Here is a 19,233-nt window from a genome sequence, read left to right as displayed (position 1 = left end):
ACAGAGATGAAAGGCAGATAGTGAGGGATACAAACGAGGCCAAACACACACCGTCTGGCGCATCAGTAAGTGCTTCACGGCTCTGCCAGCTCAATAGTGACAGTGCCGAACAGAGACAGAGGTGGTGTCCCCTCTGGACAAGGGAATGAGAGAATGCGAGATCTTAGAAGAGAGGGGATTGCCCAGGGTGTAAAGAGAGGACTCGACACTGAGACAAGACGGGCCTGGGAGCTGGAAGAAAAACTTTAGGCAGGGAAAGGCTTTGCCTTCCCAAGCTGCCGGTCTGGTCCCACCCATAGTGCACCCCCAGAATGCCTACTATAGGCACTGTCCTCCGACAGAGGGGATTGCCAGGTACCCCAGAGGGAATGAATAGAACAGGTGATCTGCCCCCCGTCACCTATACCCTGCCTCTGACAAATAGAGGCTAGGGACACCATTTCTACCCATCCTGTCCAATGGCCATTAATGGACCTAACCTCCATGAATTTATCTAGTTCTTTTTTAAACCCTGTTAAAAGCTTGGTCTTCTCAACATCCTCTGGCAAGGAGTTCCTCAGGTTGACTGTGTGTGGCTTAGTGGATGAACCAGGCCTTCTGACTGGCTGAAGACTATTAGGCACATCCTTAAATCTTGTTACAGTGGCAGGTTCCTGGTTTCTCAATAGCATTCCATGTCTGCTGCTGGGTTTCTGGTCTGCTTCTGCTCTTCGCTCCTTGTTCCTGGCTTCTTCCCACTGGCTCATGGTTCCTGGTTTCTGTTCCTTTTGCCAGTCCCTGCTCTGACTGATTATCTGGGTCTGATCCTTTGGCACCTGATTCCTGGCTCCTGGCTGCATTTCGCTCCCCTGGTAGCTTGGCTCCTTGCCTCTAGGTCCTGTCACTTCCACATCAACCTCCCATCATGACCATTAGAAAAGACTGCCCCCAATCCAGTGCATAGCACCCACTGACCCTTACAGGTTTGCTGCCTGTACCAATCATTTCATTCTGCTAGGATATGCCATCAAGTCACTGTTTTCCTGTCATTGCTTTCTGATAACCCAAGCACACCAGACAGAATAAGTTAGCTGAAAACTTGGAAGTTGGAACTACTTGGCAATCTCCTAGAGCCCTGCAGAATCTGACAGCCTGGATGTGACAGAGAAGGGAAAGGTCAAATTTCTAGGCCGCCCACAAGGAAGTGCGCATCTCTGATGCAGAGGGTGCCATCTGTGCCAGCCTCGTGTGTTGCCATTTAAACCTTTTTCCATGCTTCCAGCACCGGAGGAGTTTCAGCCATCTGATTCTAACTGGCATAAAGGTACACGTCCTCGAATCAGAGTAAAGCCCCCGAGCTCTCTGCTAAGCTGCACTGCGGCCCATTTCAAATGTCCCTTTCGAGCCTTATCCATTCATTATTATACACATGATACAGCTGAGGTTTTCTTGCCCTCATTGCTCCGTATTCTGGGTTCTTCCCTGGCCTTTCAGTTCCTCACCATTAGTTTCCTGAAACTTAATTCCTGAACTCTGCGTCCGATGGCCCAAGTGGAAGGGCCTCTCTATTCATGACTTGGCCACTGTGAATGCTAACTCAAGGGGGTCATGGGCCAACCTGTGTTCTCCTCCCAGGCCAGGCACTTCACTCTTGGCAGTACCCAATTTATGCACAAGCTAAGGAAGATACAGTTTAGGTAGGATTTCCAGGTGTCTGGTTTTGAACCGGACAGTCCGGTATTTGACGGTTCTGTCCAGGAAACAAATTGAGAAAATACCGGACATATAAATGTCCAGTATTTTCTAATTAAATATGTTTTATTATTATCATGAGTATCAGTACGTAGTTGCGTACTGCCTGGCCGGTAGACACGTTCATGCTACGTGAGCGTGTCCACCAGCCAGGCAGTACACAATTACGCAGTAGAAGGGAGGGTGGGGACAGGGTGGGATAGACTCACCCGTGCACTCCGCTGGGACCGTGTGCAGGACAGGCAGCGTCCTGAGATCTGCATGTGCCTGGGCTAGCCCTGCTCCCCACCACCTAAGTTTAAGGCTTCTGGTTATGCGGGCTCTCTAAATACAAACAATTACTAGCTTTAAGTTGCATCCTCACCTATGTACCAGTCTATATGGAAATATAACACTTTATTATTTCTATTTTCATTGTCCTTTCTGTTATACACTTCTTTTTGGTAATGCAATAGGGCCTCTTAAATCTGACATTTTTTAGGGCCTCAGCATGTCTTAATCCAGCCCTGAGTCTTGGGTCTGGCAAAATCCAGCTTGCTGTGCAAGCAGAAGCCTATTTTTGTCCCCAGACATTTTTTTGATGCTCCATCACAACCTATTTCTAAGAGGTCCAGTCTTTGAACTGCCATCCTGCCCAATAACGCCGGGTCGCAACATGCTGATGAAGCCTCATCTTACGCTGACTCAGCATTGCTGCCACTTCAGAACACAAGGCCTGAAATGTGGTGTCCAACTCTGACCATTTTGTCCATGAGGAAAAAGGCAGATAGGTGGCAACCTCGGGGGTAAGAGTAGGACTTAGATCCAGGGACAGGGGGTGAGCGCTTCATTTCACTCATCCAAGCTTTTGAAAGAACAGTTTGTCATCGGCATTCCTGGTAAGCTGTGCGCTTGTGCGGCTGCTCAGAAGAGATTCCAACGCTGCCTAGCTGATTAGCAGAGCACCCGCTGTGAGCTTTTGTTTCCACTGGTGGTGCACATTCACACATGCTTTGGTGCACATCAAAAATTATTCCGCACATGGACGGGAAAAATCCGCACATGGACAAAACAGGTTCGAGGGAATACTGGTCATGGTGAGTCTTAAAGATCTGAGTCCAATCCCATCCTTCTCAAGATGAAGAATAGCAGCTGCCTCACTACTTCCAAGGCAGTAGCCTCATTTCTGCAGCTGCCCTTAGGTTGCTGCATTCCTTGCATGCTGCTGCACAAAATACTCTTTTATATTTTGTAGGGGTGAGAAAAAACGACCTGAAGAACATGAGTCGTTTTTCATCCCACATACACCTCCCACTGTGCACCCAGGTGCTCTCTCATCACAGCAGGCATGCACCTTTTGGGTAGGGGGCACTGTAAGACTTGGAGGAGGGCTGGGAAGATTTTTGACGCAGCATTGGTAGTTCATCTGTTTGAAAAAGAATGTCAGCGTGGAGAATTGTACCGTTAATCGGACTGATTTTCTCAAAAATGCTGATTTCAGCTTCGCCCCCAAATAGAGCACAAGTCTTTCCCATGACCCTGCCTCATCCCTCCTTTCTCTACCAGGACACCCACTGCCATAGATTTTGTTTACACTTACACGTTTAAAGGGCAGCCACGACAGGGCTTTAAACTGAAAGGGTGGCCCCGTCACGAGCTTTATGTAAACCACCTCCACAAGGGGAGTAGCCAACAGTGCTGGAAATGCAGTTCCCTGCAATGTAGCCTGGTTCACACTGGTGCTTTACAGCACTGTAGCTTGCTGTGCATGGGGGGACGGTGTTTTTTCACATCCCTGAGGCAGAAAGTTACAGCACTGTAAAGTGCTAGTGTAGACAAAGCCTTAGCCTTTTCAGGCCATTGGGACCACAAGCCCTGTTGGGCTCCTCATGAGCAATATTCACTGTTTGAAACCACTTCCTCCTCTTACTTCACTTTTCTTCACTGGCATTTTCTCTTTTACGTTGCAAGACATCCTGTTGGGCATGCAAAATCCATTCCCAATCTGCGTGTGCATTTGCTCGGATTGGGTGTGCAAACTGTGAAATTGCACATGTAATGTCAGAATGTATTTCTGCTGTGCAAACTGTGCGTACAATTTGTGGAGCATCTGCGCCTTTGCATAAATTAACTGGTGGTAAAACATTGAAATCCCTGGTGACACATGAAATCCTCTATTTACTCATAGGAAAGATGCATCAGAGGCAACTGCACCCCTTTCACTGTCCCGCCAGTGTGTGTCAGACTTATTCCAGCTCTAGCAAATAATGTAAAATACACCTTAGGGCCACTTCTGCTCTTGTTCTGTCTTCTGAGTAAGCTAACCAGGGCACCCGCAAGAGCCCTCTGCAGTGACTTGTGCGACGCGGCTCTGGTCTGAGCTCACGGCTCAGGTTTGACATTGTGAAATTCACACTTTGAAACATACCAGTTTATTTACGGGTGCCTCCAACCAGATACAGTTATCCCGCTCCCCCGTACAATGGCATCAAAGTGAGCATTGCATTGATTCACCTTGGTGTGGCACTGCTCTTCCCATCCCGCCGCAGGTAGCTTTACGCAAGAATACATTCTTATTATTCATTATTCATACAAGCAGGGCTTTGGCTTCCAAGACAGCTGTGCCCTCTGAGTTTCGGCAACTCAGAAACCACAAAACTAGACAGAATGAGTCTATTCCACAGAGACTGTTGGGAACTCAGAGGAGATCACGGATGCAAAATGGCTCGTGTTCCATTTACTGGCTGCAAAGCCATTAGACAGGGACTATTAATTAAGAGGACCTTTTTTAACCTCATTCTGTCTGCACCAAGCAAGATTCAACTCTCCCTCAGAGCAGAGTCTAACTGCACAATGACTCAGCAAGTAGGCCCCCAAAGGATTGCACATCTTCCTGAATAGACAGCATGTTAAAAACAAACAACATTCATTAGGCAACATGTAGACAGTGAATTAAACAACCCACAGAAAGTCAGTGCCATCTACTCCAATGTTTTCTATATCCTTTGATGGGGAAAAGCAAAACCACATTTCAAGGCTTATCACACCAGCCTGCTTTCTTGAGCAGACGGCAAATGTATAATGTATCAACCGCCCAGCATGCTGTCTACAGCACTAGGGACCTGCCCAATATATTTCACCTGAAGTTAAGAAAACAAATGTCAACTTTTACGCAGTGGAACACACACTGGAACATACACTGCCTCATGGTACACAGAGCAACCCTAGCTAAAGGGCATGCCTAGGAAAGACTATATTAAGACAGATGTCCTAGGTTCTGATGAATTTTCCACCAAGCTTTGAAAAGACAGAGCCCTCATCACCAAGGAACAGTCAATGGTCCCATCGACAGCTGTCTCTAGCAAGCAGGATATTTTTGCATGTTATTAAAATGCATTTCTTCAGTGCTCAAAATGCCTCCTAAAAGTGGACCCTCTTAGTTTTCCAGCAATTCACCAAGAGATCCCCAGGGATACAAAGGTTACCAGTCCACCAGTTCCAGTGTGCAAGCCTCCACTGAAGGCAAAAGGAGTTTTGTGATTGATTTTAATGGAGCCAGGATTTCACCCCTCGAGTGCCAAAGCAAAATACTCTCCTGGTAGGATGAAGGTGCAATCTCACAGCTTTGCAGAGGACTGGGGGGAGAGCAAGTGCTTGTAACTGAAATCATTCATCTTTCATATGCACGCCCACCAAAAAAATCTATGCACTGGGCCCTGAATCCCCCAGGGCAATTACTGATATTGGCTACCTCCATTTCTGGCTAGCCCACCTGAAACACCTTAAGAGAGGACTGGCTTTCAGAGGGCAGGTGCTTAAGACCTTATAAGCTACTTTGTGTTGGTCACTGAAAATCACCCGTGACTTAGTTGGTCTAATAAAAGACAATCCCTCTTCCACTTTGTCTCTCAAGGCACTTTTAGACATTTTTAAGCCTGGGACATCCTGTGGTTCAAACCTGACTTATTGGCCTGTGGCTAGTTCTGAACCCTCCCATCCCTGAAGCCCTAGAGATTGCACATTGGTCACTTACAGGTTCTGTGAAGAATAGAAACAGTGTCGCTCCGAGCGCCATCCTTGTAATACGCCCAGATCGATATCTGGTATTCCGTGTTCTTTTTCAACCCTGGCAGGTTGGCAGCAGCCAGGTTCCCAGCCACGGACAGCTGTGGTGAGGACGACAGGTGAATGGAAGTGGAGCTCACAGACATCTATAAATCCCTGGCTGAATACGGCATAACGAGTCTCTCTTCTGACAAAAGAGCTGGTCACCTCAGACCGAATGAACTGCACGCTCTTCGCATAAGGACACCCAGTGTTTGCAGAGTAATAAAGAAACGATGGACCAGCCAGGGTGACTATCTTGTGTCTGATGTTCTTGCAAAAGCCCAGCCACAGATAAGCGGCTGAGGAGTAAACAGAAGGGAGGGTTCAGGAGAAGGCCTCCGGACTGTCCCTTGACCCCAGTTACCAACTCTGTGATACAGCTTCTGTCACCTGACAAGCTGTATGGTCATGCATGAGGAATTAGAGATCATCAAAACTCTACCCTGTCTCCCCGCCAATCCCTATGTTTACCTTAAAAGAACATTGCACAATTGGAGCTCAAGATCTCCTGTGGTAAGCCAGTGGTGGGGAGAGAAAAGGACGTAGTTTTGTTTATGGGTGTCACACACAGTGCTGAACACTGACTTCAATGGAATTCCATCAATGGAACTATGATCATTCACACCAGCTGACCCATCGTTTTCAGGGGGAGAGGATGCTAGGGGGTAGTTATGTGCTGGCAGAGGCCTTTGGGGCCAAATCCCACCCTTGTGGCTTTCATAAATGTGAATGAACAATTTGGCCTTAGTGCACTGCAGCTGCCGGCGCAGTCTGGACATTCTGATTACAGTAAGTAGTTACATGCCAAATCTTAGGGTACGTCTAGACTACAGGGTTTTGTCGACAGAAGTTTTGTCGACAGATACTGTCGACAAAACTTCGGTCGACAAAGAGCATCTAGACTACATCCAGTTCTGTTGACAAAGCTAGCCGCTTTGTCGACATAACAGTGTGGACGCAAAGGACAGTGTAGATGCAATAATGCCTTCTATCGACAGAACTCTGTCAACAAAAGGCATTATTCCTCGTAGAATGAGATTTACATACGTCGACAAAACTGCTGAGTTTTGTCGATGTTATGTCGACATAACTCAAAGGCAGTGTGGACGCAGGTATAGTTTTGTCGACAAAAGTCCACTTCATCAACAAAACCCTGTAGTCTAGACACACCCTTAGATCCACCTGTTTTGCATGTGTCTCCAGTCTCTTACCCATTGAGGATTACATTATATAGACCATGTATTAGTATCCATGTAGCCATTGGCAGGGCATATGATATATACATGTCCGACAGCCCTGAACAGACACAACACCGTCTGTGATGGAAGTGGGAATTGTCTGGGATAGTTTGATGAACTACTTGTATGGCTCTGCATTGCTACTCAATGGGTGTAGAAAGGTTAAAATGCTGCACCGGGGGCACAACAAGAGACACGAAGAGTTTTGCCATGTAACTTTGAGTCATTAAGGGCTGGCTGCAACTCACCTATCCTACTGGAAGACCCTTCCGAGCCAATGGGAACCCCAGGGAACTAACAATTGACACCTATCAATGGGAGGCTCCCAGCAGGCTGCACCCATGAGCTCAGCATGGCTTCACAGTAGGTGGACAATGACAGCGGCGACAGGTGGGGAGATGCATTTGGCTCAATCGGTGTGTCCGTTCCCTCGGATTGTGTGGGCAAACTGTGTAATTGCACGTGTAATTTCCATATGTATTCCTGCTGTGCACCTGCATGCCTAACTTGCTGAGCAGCCGGCCCTTTCTATGAATTAACTGTTGGTAAAAAATTGATATCTGTGGTACATGTGAAATCCCCTATTTTCTCATGGGAAAGATGCATCCGAGGCAGCTGCACCCCCTTCACTGTCCCACCAGCATGTCTCAGACTTATTCCAGCTCTAGCAAAGAATGTGAAATGCACACTCTGGCCCTTCTTCTGAGCAGGAGTCGGCCTCAGCGGGTAGAGCTCACAATGAGGGACAGGAGTGCGGGAGCCCAAGACGCAGCCTACAAGCAGCGAGGCCTTGTGGCAAGGGTGGGCCATAAAGCGGCCCACAGGCTGCACGCAGTTCTCCAGGGTTAGTCCCTGGTGGGTCACTGGCACTTTATTTACCTACAGGTAAAGATGTTTGCAGTTTCCATTTGCCCCGAGTCTCCGTTCCCAGGCAGTGGGAGTTGCAAGAAGTGGTGTCCCAGGCCATGCTGTTTCCCGCAGCTCCCATTGGCCGGGAACGGCAATCTGCAGCCAATGGGAGCTGTGAGAAACAGTATCCCAGTCCATACTGTTTCCCGCAGCTCCCATTGGCCAGGAATGGCAATCTGCAGCCAATGGGAGTTGCAAGTGTCCGTACCTGCAGGCATGCAGGTAAATAAAGCACCAGTGTCCCATCAGGAGCTAATCCTAGCGAACCACCTCCAGCCTATTGCCCACCCTTGTCCTATGGCCGACCCTTGTGGTATAGTGTGGCCCCTTGAGGACTGGCACACTGAAGGGATCTTCCCACGGGATTGCTGGAATGCCAGGGCACAGCACAGATCCTGGGAGATGCAGACACCACCTCATGCTCCCCTCGTGTACAGTACCATACCTCCTGGGAGCTCTCTTCTCCAACTGCATTCCATTTAATCTGATAAACAAGGACATCAGAGGCAGCGGCTGCTTCCCATTGCAACTGGACGTTGTTTCCTGAGAGCTCGGTCACCTTCAGGGCACTTGGTGGCGGAACCGTTACTGAAAGACACAAAGACAACCAGCTTCAGGAGCTGGTGGTACCGAGCCAAGGAACTAAGCCAGATGGTCAGGGAGCAGAGTATCCACTGGCAGCTGTCTCTCACCAGCCCGTCGTTCACATCTTCAGACCCCAGATGGCAACAGCTCATCATCAGGGAGCTGGAGAAAATATTTTTAAACACGAATTACAGAGGGTTATTGCATTTGTGGGTGGACATGTGCAGTGCTGGTGCTGGAAGTGGGAAGTTGGGAAGCGGCTTTCAAGGACAAGGACAAAGAGGTTACTATTATCTCATGTCTTAAAATCCCAGAGACTCCAGAGAGTTGTTTGGGGCATCTTTCTTGCTTTTATAATTTTGGATGAATTTGTTTAAACTGTAGAGTTCCTAAGAGTTCACAGGATTCCCAGCAGTGGCTTCAACCAAGCATGGGACAGACAAGCATACCATGCCGATCCGTTATGTCATACACCCCAAAATCCTGCAAATGTTTGAGATTTGCCCGGATGGCTTTTATCCTCCTCCCCCCGCCCACTGGGTCTGCTCTCTGTGAGTAGTCTAGCACAGACGTGCTTTAAGCCTGGATGCACAGATACCCACCCCGTTCTGAACTGCATAGCCCTCCCAGTTTGGTGTGCTCACTTCAGGGAAGGTGACAAAGCCCTGTGGAAAGGGTTTTAACCAGGCTGCATGTTTACTAGTCAAATTACATTCAAGGTTCCTGCTGGGTGACTGCCCAGTGCAGTCACTTGACAGCCCCTTGATCCTTTGCCAACTCTTGGGGTGCTCCCATCGGGAGGGGGGTATAATCTGTCATTGCACTAGGAGGTTGGGGGGGGGGAGTGCGGGAAACCAGCAAACCAGAAACAAATCTGAGCTCTGGGCTCCTATTCTGGCTGCAAATCTCAGTAGGCCTCCAGCCCACTCTGGAAGTCCTGGGGGATGGAAATCTCACAGGGCGCAGGCTGTGCTGGCCTTTTCACCCGCTCCCCTCACGGAAGTCACCAAACTCTCCCCCCGCTAGGCCTGGGGCCCTGTCTGAATTGTATAACTAACCAGCAGCGTGCAAATTAGGCCCTCAATGAGGTTCAGTGTTGGCAGACCCATCCACCTACACATTGGGATTTTACACTTGACTGTTCCACTTAAAAGTTGAATCCTGGTAGGTTAGTAACACAAGGCGTCCAATCAGGAATCAGAACGAATACCACATGACTTAAGCATCAGCTCAGGTGCCAAATATCTTCACTCTGCAAAGCAGCAATTAGTCACTGTAAAATCCAGGAATCATTTCAAATCCTGAACGAATGTCTGCATTTCACAGTCTGTTGGTGGATGATTCGCAAATGGGAAAGCAGGAAGAATTAGCTGAATACTTTAATCTTTGCAAATTATTTACCCAGACCTAGCAGTGACCCATTAAGCCCCATAGAATAAGAATTAAGGCTTCTGTGTGTCTGTTTTTCCCCTAAAATTGTGAGACTTATTCTGCATTTCAATTCTGCCCTATTCTGGTGATTGGGAAGCAAGGAGAGATGCATGTTGAGGAATAGGCCAGAAACAGGGATCAGAAACAGAAAGTGCTGAAGGAGGAAGGGACATGATTTTGGCAGGGACAAAAATTCAATTCATATGGGAAGAGGCAAGAAAGTGAATGAAGGTGAGACCCTCAGATGGATGGGGGCAGTTAGAGGGGTGGAAGGAAAGAGAACAGCATAAAGAGGAAAAAAATGACCAGAGAAAGGGAGAAACCAGAGGAAAAGGGAGAAATAAGAGGATAACAGCAATCAACTGGTTAAAGGGGATAGAAAATAATTGAAAGGTAGCGGGATAACTGGAGAATAGATTTGAGATGGAAGAAGTGGGGATTCTGTTTAGTCTGCAGAAGCGAAGAGTGAGGGGGGATTTGATAGCAGCCTTCAACTTCCTGAAGGGAAGTTCCAAAGAGGATGGAGAGAGGCTGTTCTCAGTGGTGACGGATGGCAGAACAAGGAGCAATGGTCTCAAGTTGTGGTAGGAGAGGTCCAGGTTGGATATTAGGAAAAACTATTTCACTAGGAGGGTGGTGAAGCACTGGAATGGGTTACATAGGGAAGTGGTGGAGTCTCCATCCCTAGAGGTGTTTAAGTCTCGTCTTGACAAAGCCCTGGCTGGGTTGATTTACTTGGGACTGGTCCTGCCTAGAGCAGGGGGCTGGACTTGATGACCTTCTGAGGTCTCTTCCAGCTCTATGGTTCTATGATTCTATGATTGAAAGAGACCAAAGAAAAGGGAGAAGACTCGCAGCCTTTGACTGGGGGTATGTCTACACTACCCTCCTAATTCGAACTAGAAGGGTAATGTAGGCATACCGCACTTGCAAATGGAGCCCGGGATTTGAATTTCCCGGGCTTCATTTGCATAAGCCGGGCACCGCCATTTTTAAATCCCGGCTAGTTCGAACCCTGTGCCGCGCGGCTACACGCGGCACGGAGTAGCTAGTTCGGATTAGGCTTCCTAATCCGAACTAGCTGTACTCCTCATTCCACGAGGAGTACAGCTAGTTCGGATTAGAAGCCTAATCTGAACTAGCTACTCCGTGCCGCGTGTAGCCGCGCGGCACGGGGTTCGAACTAGCCGGGATTTAAAAATGGCGGCGCCCGGCTTATGCAAATGAAGCCCGGGAAATTCAAATCCCAGGCTTCATTTGCAAGTGCGGTATGCCTACATTACCCCGCTAGTTCGAACTAGCGGGGTAGTGTAGACATACCCTGGCAGGGTTATTTATTAATTCTAGTGTTGTTATATCCCCTGCAGGAAAGGGATGACTGTATTTATCTACTTCTCTTGCAGAGTTTTCCCATACAAATGAGATGCAGCCTACTATGGAACTGAATGAAGCTTTCAATGGTGCAACCTGGGGGTGCCCCTGGCCCCACCTCACACTGATATACTGCAAGAAGCCTGTGCCAAATCTTTCTGGAGCTGTTACAAAGCTCTCCTGGAGGTCAAAGGCTCCATCCCATTAACAGTCCCTTGACTGCCCGGCATTACATTTAGCAGCTAATAGAAGAAAGTTGGTCCCACTTGGGGTTCAGTTTCCTGGGTGCTGAGCTTTCAGAACTGGGTCCTCCTAGAGCTGAAATGTCTGCATTGCTCTGCGAGGATAGCGGGGGGGAGGGCAGACTTACCCCAACTCTGTGCCATCTCTGGGGGGATACCAGAGATCTGGCCCAGCAGGACAGGGTGGTGGGAGGGTCCCAGAGAGAAAGAAGGCAGTTGTCTGTGGTGTGATCAGCACACCGGGGAACAACCCCAAGGGGATTTCTGTGATTGCACCACTCACCATTGCATCTATAAACAAAATCAGGATTTGACCCACAGACTTCACTGAGGGCAAATTCTCCCAATAGAGCCGGGTTGGAAAACCTGCCTGGGAGTCGCATGTGGCCCACTGGGGTTCTATGGGTAGCCCATGAGACATTTTGTTTACTGCTGCCCATGCACAGGGTTGCCAGACTCCGCTGGTTACTGAAGTGACACACAAGTAAAGCAAGGCCACGGGACGTGAGGTGCATGCTGACTGCCCACAGCATTGACTGTGAGAGCCGGGCGCTCCTGCCGCATCCAGTCAGAGCCCTGCTACGGTTCCATCAGCAACCCCTGCACATTCTAAGTCCACCAGCTCAGTGAGCAAAACTACCCTGTCCCGAGAGACCATCTTAGTTATGACAATCTTGCGGCCCACTGAGACAAAGGAAGCCACTCATGCGGCCTACTCTCTAGCCTAAGTTGCCCCTCACTACAGTGGAGGATCACGTATAAGTGACATTTTCTCCAATCTATGGATTATCCAGATGGTTACTGAAGATCATCCAATGCCTAAAAGGTTCGTTTCAAGGCTACCAATAGACCGATAAAGATCTCCCAATAAAATGTCTTAAAGCATCATGAGAGTGACTGGCAACATACCCTGTTTAGAAGGCTCCTAAAGCAATCTATCCAATGAAGGGGTTGAACCCCAATAAGAACCAGGTCTGGGCTAATGAGACATTTGACCACACTAGGCTGGATTTTGCCCAAGTTTGATGAGAAAAAACCTGGCCTGATTTGAGCAGAGAGAGAGATAGAGGAGAGATTTACATCGTCAGGTAGAAACCAGGCAGAACTCAACAAATGTCAGATTCAAGTTGCTCTGAGTTCTAAGATGTGTTTGAACTAGAAAGCCCTTGGTGTGAGCATTCCTGAAATTTGGCATCTGGGTCCAGATCTGAACTTTGTTTGACCGGCAACTAAGCACCTATTGTTACAATGGACCGTGGAACAAACCACCTATTGACCCTTCTCTTCTGTCTCAACCCTACTTACACGTGGTAACGTTGCCGGTAACCGGAAAGGAGTTGCCTTCGTCATAAACGGAGCTGACACTTATGAAGTACTGGGTGCGAGAGGACAGAGGTCTCAGCACAGTGGATGACGCATTGCTGGGGACTTGGATCTGCAGAGAAACAGAAACACGAGGGTTAGCAGAGTAGCATGGAGCAAGGGCAAAGAGGGTCTTAGGTGGTACAGTTGCCTGGCAGGGAGGTGAGCAGCCTCTCTCAGGAGGGAGCAGAGTTCTTGGCAGCATACTGCGCGATGATGCCTGTTGTACAAAAAGGGGGGGGGGGCTTACTTCAAACCACGTGTAGCATGTGATTCCATATGAAGGGTCTGGACTTTTCAGAAGGGCCCATGGAAATGCCTGCACATACCTTCCCACTGTGCTAAAAGGGCAGACAGCCCAGCCCTAACTGTAGGGATCTCCTGTTTCCCTATTAGCCTGTCTTCTTGGCCATGGTAACACCCCTGCACAAGGCCTGCTGATGGGGAGGGGGGGCAATGGGGGCAATTGCCCTGGGTTCTGGTGATTTAAAGGGGCCTGAGGCACCTACCGCTTCTGCTGCCACAGTAGCAGCAGCGTTGTCACCTGGGCCCTAGACCCCTTTCAATCACCGCCGGAGTGCTGGGCTGCATCCTCTGAGCAGCGCTAAAGGCTGGGGGGAGGGGTGCACCATGCTCTGGGCAGTGCTGAAGACTGGCTGCCTTTGGCCCCACCCTTTCCACCTTTGGCCCCATCCCTTTCTGTAGTGTGGAGCTGCTCCCCTGGTGTTACCCAGGGGCCCGTGTAGGCCTTCAGCTCCACTGCCTGCATAGGTATAAAGCAACTGAGAATCAAGCCGGACAGGCTGCATTGTGCTCTCAGTCACTCTGGATGTACATGGGTGTTACTCCACAGCCAGGTCACCGGAGAGAAAATTGCATTCCCCCTCCATCCCCAGTCTCCTGGCGTTAGCACACCACTGTGCTCCCTAAGCAAGGACTTGCCTCCCTCGCATTGCTCCCTCTGCTGGATACGTAGGTCACACGGTGAGCTCTCACAGCACGTGAAGCTGCTTCCCAGCTGACCTTGACAGACCCGTGGCTGATCTCAGAAAAACTCAGGTGTCCGGGGGGCCTCAGGGCCACTGCAACAATAAATAGCAAGAGGACGTGGTGAAGATTTTTAAGCCTATAATTGTCAAGCCAACTGGTTGCCTCCTGCTGCAATTTCCATTGTAACTGCTGGACTGTGGAATGGAAGAGTTTCTTATTTCATTGTTACATACGGTATATAAGGCCCTGGGAGATGCCTAGTGTAGTGAAAGGGCCAAATTAACTCATCTGCTCCCCAAGATACAAAGAGCTCACACTTTCAGGAACATCTGGATCCTAAATTTGTCCAACAATGGGCCAAATGCACTGGGCTAGACTCTCAGATGTCATGGAGGGGTGTGTGCGGTATGAGAACCCAAGTGGATAAAGATATAGACGCAGGTATGTAACTTCGGTTCTGAATACTCCACATTTGGAGCCACTTTGGATCTAGAGCTGAGCTCATTCTGAATTTCAGGGAGATTCAGTCAGTTGGCCTAGACAGAACCGCTCACTTTCCCAGCCCTATACCCCACGCTAGACTTACCATAAGAAAGCTGAGCATACAACTAGAGGTATCCTCAGAGAGCCACCTATAGATTTAGCACTAGCCATGGAAGAGCAAGCCTGTTTACACACTATGTGAAAAGCACCTGAAGCATCTCAGGCCAGGTCTATACTAGATCCAGAAGGTTGGCTTAAGGTATGCAACTCCACCAACATAAATAACATAGCTGGACTGACATACCTTAAGCCAAGCTTGGTGCTGTCTTCACAGTGGGAGGCCAATGGGAATAAACGTTTCTGTCTGGTGCTGACCAGGGAGGGAGCACTCTCATCATTTGATTTAGCGGGTCTTTACTAGACCCATTAAATCAAATGCCAGAAAATCGATCTCCGGCAATGTAAGTATAGATGTGGCCTTAGTTAATATGCGTCTTGCTATTTGTGCACTATTCATCACACCACTTATGCTCCTGCCTGGGGGTTAATTGAGTAAAAGAAGGAAGCAACACTTACAGGTGGTTTCCTGGATGCTGGTCGGATCACTTGCCTCTTCCCCAGACATTGCGTACACTGCTATAGAGTACTCAGTGCTGGGAGACAGCCCATCCAGCAGAACCTCAGGCTGTTCCACTTTCACCTACCGTAGGATAAAGAGGGATGCTCAGAGAGTTACTCTGTGCTGAGACTCTGCCTCAGTTGGCTCCCCACACCGCCCTTAAACAAACCCAGAGCAAAGCAGGACTGCAGAGACAGGAGACTGAGGCCTTGTCCGATTTTGGGGGTATCCTAGAATCATAGAATCATAGCACTGGAAGAGACTTCAGGAGGTCATCAAGTCCAGCCCCTGGCCCAAAGCAGGACCAACCCCAACTAAATCATCTCAGACAGGGCTGTGTTAAGCTGGGACTTAAAAACCTCTAAGGATGGAGATTCCAGCCCCACCCTAGGTAACCCATTCCAGTGCTTCACTATCCTCCTAGTGAAATAGTTTTTCCTCATATCCAACCTAAACCTCCCCCTACTGTAACTTGAGACCATTGTTCCTCGTTCTGCCATCTGTCATCACTGAGAACAGCTTCTCTCCATCCTCTTTGGAACCCTCCTTCAGAGAGTTGAAGGCTGCTATCAAATCGCCCCTCACTCTTTTCTGCAGACTAAACAAGCCCAAATCCCTCAGCGTCTCCTCGTAGGTCATGTGCTCCAGTCCCCTCATCATTTTGGTTTCCCTCCACTGGACCCTCTCCAATGCGTCCACATCCTTTCTATAGTGGGGGGCCCAGAACTGGATGCAGTACTCCAGATGTGACCACACCAGTGCCAAATAAAGATATGTCCACACTTTAATCCAGGGGACAATTCCCATCTTTAGAAGACAAATGTGCATTGGCTGTCATTGAGCAAAGTTCGCTGCAAATATAATGTAACCATAGCAGCATGAACTGCAGGACAGGCTAGCTACTCTAGGTACACGGCCACCGGGTTTGGGTGAATTTGTACTCAGGATGGCTAACTCACACCACTGCTTGCTGTTGCTCACATGACTATGACTACACTATTTCTAGCCTGATAGCTCAATGAATGCTGGCATGAGTATGTCTTCAGCTTGGAATGGTACCCCCAGTTCCAGCTGGAAGACACTGCTCTAGAGGATACTTGTAACATTCTTCTCTCCTCATGCAGCTACATTGCTGGGGTCTGTTCTTCTCAGCAGCTCAGCCCAATAGACCTCACAGCACAGGATATGCAAACTCTGGAGTGAGTGGGGAATTTCTCCCCTGAATGTGTTTTCCACCCCCAAAATGCCAAACCAGCTCATGAGAAAAGGTAGGTTTCAACACATTTTCCAACTGAAACCAAATTTTTTAAAAAAGTTGAAGCATCCCGGTCTGATATTTTCTCAACAAAAATGTTTAAATTTAACTTAATTTATACTTTAAAACTGGTTAAACAAACTAAAAAGGGTCAAAATCAAGTCAAGATGCTTTGGTTCCTTTTCAAGGAGAGGCAGAATCGTCATCTGTCTTGCATGGTTTAGGCACAACAAATTCTGCATCTTGGCAGGAGGTTAGGTTGGAAGACTCTTCTGGTCCCTTCTAACACTGTGTTCCTATGATTGAAACATGCTGGAATTCTTGTCAGTCTGTGTGTGTCTAAACTACATGGCTCCATCGATGGAGCCATGTAGATTAGGCTGATCGGCAAAGGGAAATGAAGCCGCTATTTACATAATCGCAGCTTCATTTAAATTTAAATGGCTGCCACGCTGAGCCAACAAAGCTGATCAGCTGTTTGTTGGCTCAGCGCGCTAGTCTGGATGCTCCCCTGCCGACCTGAAAGCCCTTTATCGACCTCCCCGTTATGCCTTGTAGGATGAGGTTTACCAGGGAGGTCGATAAAGGGCTTTCATGTTGGCAGGGGAGCCTCCAGACTAGCACGCTGAGCTGACAAACAGCTGATCAGCTGTTTGTCGGCTCAGCGCGGCAGCCATTTAAATTTAAATGAAGCCGCGATTATTTAAATCGCGGCTTCATTTCCCTTTGCCGAACAAACAAATCTACATGGCTCCGTCAACGGAGCCATGTAGTTTAGACATACCCTCTGTCGGGTCATGAACATTTTAGATATTTTTTTGTCCCAATTGGATAGAGGAAACTTTTCTGAAATCTCAAAAGTACTTGAGAAATCCACTTGTACCCAGCTCAACTATACATTAGCACAGGAGTGGGCAATAATTTTTGATAGAGGGGTCATGCCAAGATTTTGGTAGGTGGTCAAGGGCTGCACTTTTCTATGGAGGAGGCATTGGATTTGGGGGTTGGATGCTGAAGGGAGCTCGGGGTAAGGGACTGTGGTGCAGGAGAGGGTGTGGGGTCTGAGAGGGAGAATAGGTGAAGGAAAGGGATGTGATCTGGGGCAGGGGATTGGGGTGCAGGGTTCATGAGGGGGGTCTGGGTGCAGGAAAAGGATTCTGGCCTGAGGGAGGGTTTGGGAGGGGTGCAGGGTCTGGAAGGAAGCTGGGGGGAGGGAGGGTTTGGGGTGCTAGAGGCAGGCTGTGGCTGAGAGGTGCTTATCTAAAAGGGTGCTCCCTTTTATCGGCACTGGTCCCTGCTTCAGTCATTTTTTCAATCATTTTTTTAAAAACCAAAAAGAAATTTTCCACTGGAAAAAATAAATAGATGACCAATTTTCAGTCAGCTCTAAATAGAATCTAGTAGCCCAAATCACATGTCAGGGATAAGCTACAACAGCAGTTAAAAAATAAATCTGATTCCTTCTGAGCATGAAGAAAGCATCAGAACAGTCATATCGCCATCTCTTTCATTCGCAGAGGTTCAGCACAGAAAAACATCACAGCACAATGATTAGGGGAGGAGATGTATTCACACAGGGTCCAGCTGTGTAACTGAACGGTCTCTAAAATTCCACTGATGGCAAAGTTATTAACCTGCCAAAGCCCAAACAGGGTGCCGCTGGTGAACAAGTCACAGGATAGAACAAACAGCTGCCGAAAAGAGTTTTCACAGTCTCACCAATCGACATTTGTGATGCAAAAGGCTTTTCCATTAGAGATGAATTTGGATCAGTGCAAAGAATGTGAGATTCCATTTCCTGAGATAGACTTGAAGAGTGATGCTTGCAGAAGAAAAAAAACCTCAACAACAAAAAACAAAACAAAAAACAAAACCCCTTTTCCTTGACCTTCTCATTTCTGTACTTGTTCATTACAGCAAGATTGCCACCACCTACTGTCTCCAGAGCAGAACTGCACCCGGGCACAGGCAGCCTGGTTTGCAATGCTAATTCTTGCAAAACCCAGACAGCAAAATGTAACTTAAGAAACATTCGCGGAGTTTTTCATGGAAAGATGAATTTGGTGGGGTGAGAAGCATTGGCCAGACACACTGAGTTCATTACTCTTATTTTGGATGGCCCAGAGTTTCAGTGCTTTAATTTCTGCATCAAGCCGGTGGGATAATCATGGAACTGCCCAGGTCCATATACAAAAAATGACCTTTAGCCCATCCCAATATCAAATCTGAAAGACACCATTTCCATACTGCAATGCTGAGCAAAGTGTAGTGCAAGCATGAACGACTGAACCTTCAGAGCAACCCTGGGTTGCAAGTGCTATGAGCCCCCATCTTGATAGGTGGGGATACCAAAGCAGAGCCATTACACAACTTGCCCAGGGCCACCTAGGGAATAAGTGGCAGAGACTCGGAAAGCTTGGCTCCCAGACTCAGGTTCCACTAACTAGACCCACATTACTTCTCAACTCTGAGCAAGGAGATCGTAGACTTTTTTGACAATATGTTAACCTCTAGGTCCCTCATTGGAGAGGTTTGAGACCGATCCTTGAATGATTTGAGAGCCCCCTTTCTCCTTCTTTCTACTGGATGGTATTATTTCAGGTGTATCTAAAGCCGTAAGTGTCATATTTAAGTAAGTACCTAAAAACTGACCTGCCCGACGGACATTTTCAGACCCAAAACATTTTTTCATTTTTGTTTGGCAAATGACTAGGGCTCTGGCCTGGGGCTCAGGAGACAAGGTTCAATTCCCCAGTCTGCCACTAGCATGCAATATGATTTTGGGCAAGTCGCTTCCTTTCTGTGCCTCAGTTCCCCCATCTGTAAAATGGAAATAATAATACTGACCTCCATTGTAAGACACTTTGAGATCTACCGGTGTGAAGTGCTCTATAAGAGCCATGGATTGTTATTGCTAAAGATGGGCTCATT

At 48.1% G+C, this 19,233-nt stretch overlaps 1 protein-coding gene across 7 annotated transcripts in view; it reads right to left on the bottom strand.

The window, feature by feature from the left end:
* COL20A1 (collagen type XX alpha 1 chain) overlaps positions 1-19,233 on the bottom strand; it is a 121,055-nt gene that overhangs the window by 53,514 nt on the left and 48,308 nt on the right. For all 7 annotated transcript variants that reach the window (XM_089769730.1, XM_075901044.2, XM_075901047.2 and 4 more), the window contains exons 14-18: positions 15,005-15,128; positions 13,898-14,037; positions 12,899-13,028; positions 8,410-8,552; positions 5,744-5,876 (exon numbers count right to left, since the gene is read on the bottom strand). In XM_089769730.1, the coding sequence (XP_089625856.1) occupies positions 5,744-5,876; positions 8,410-8,552; positions 12,899-13,028; positions 13,898-14,037; positions 15,005-15,128 (670 nt within the window). The remainder of the gene's footprint in view (positions 1-5,743; positions 5,877-8,409; positions 8,553-12,898; positions 13,029-13,897; positions 14,038-15,004; positions 15,129-19,233) is intronic.

This window comes from Pelodiscus sinensis, chromosome 17 (assembly GCF_052426305.1).
Source record: "Pelodiscus sinensis isolate ZL-2025 chromosome 17, ASM5242630v1, whole genome shotgun sequence".
Taxonomy (NCBI): Eukaryota; Metazoa; Chordata; order Testudines; family Trionychidae; genus Pelodiscus; species Pelodiscus sinensis.
This window is presented reverse-complemented; position numbering and strand designations above follow the sequence as displayed.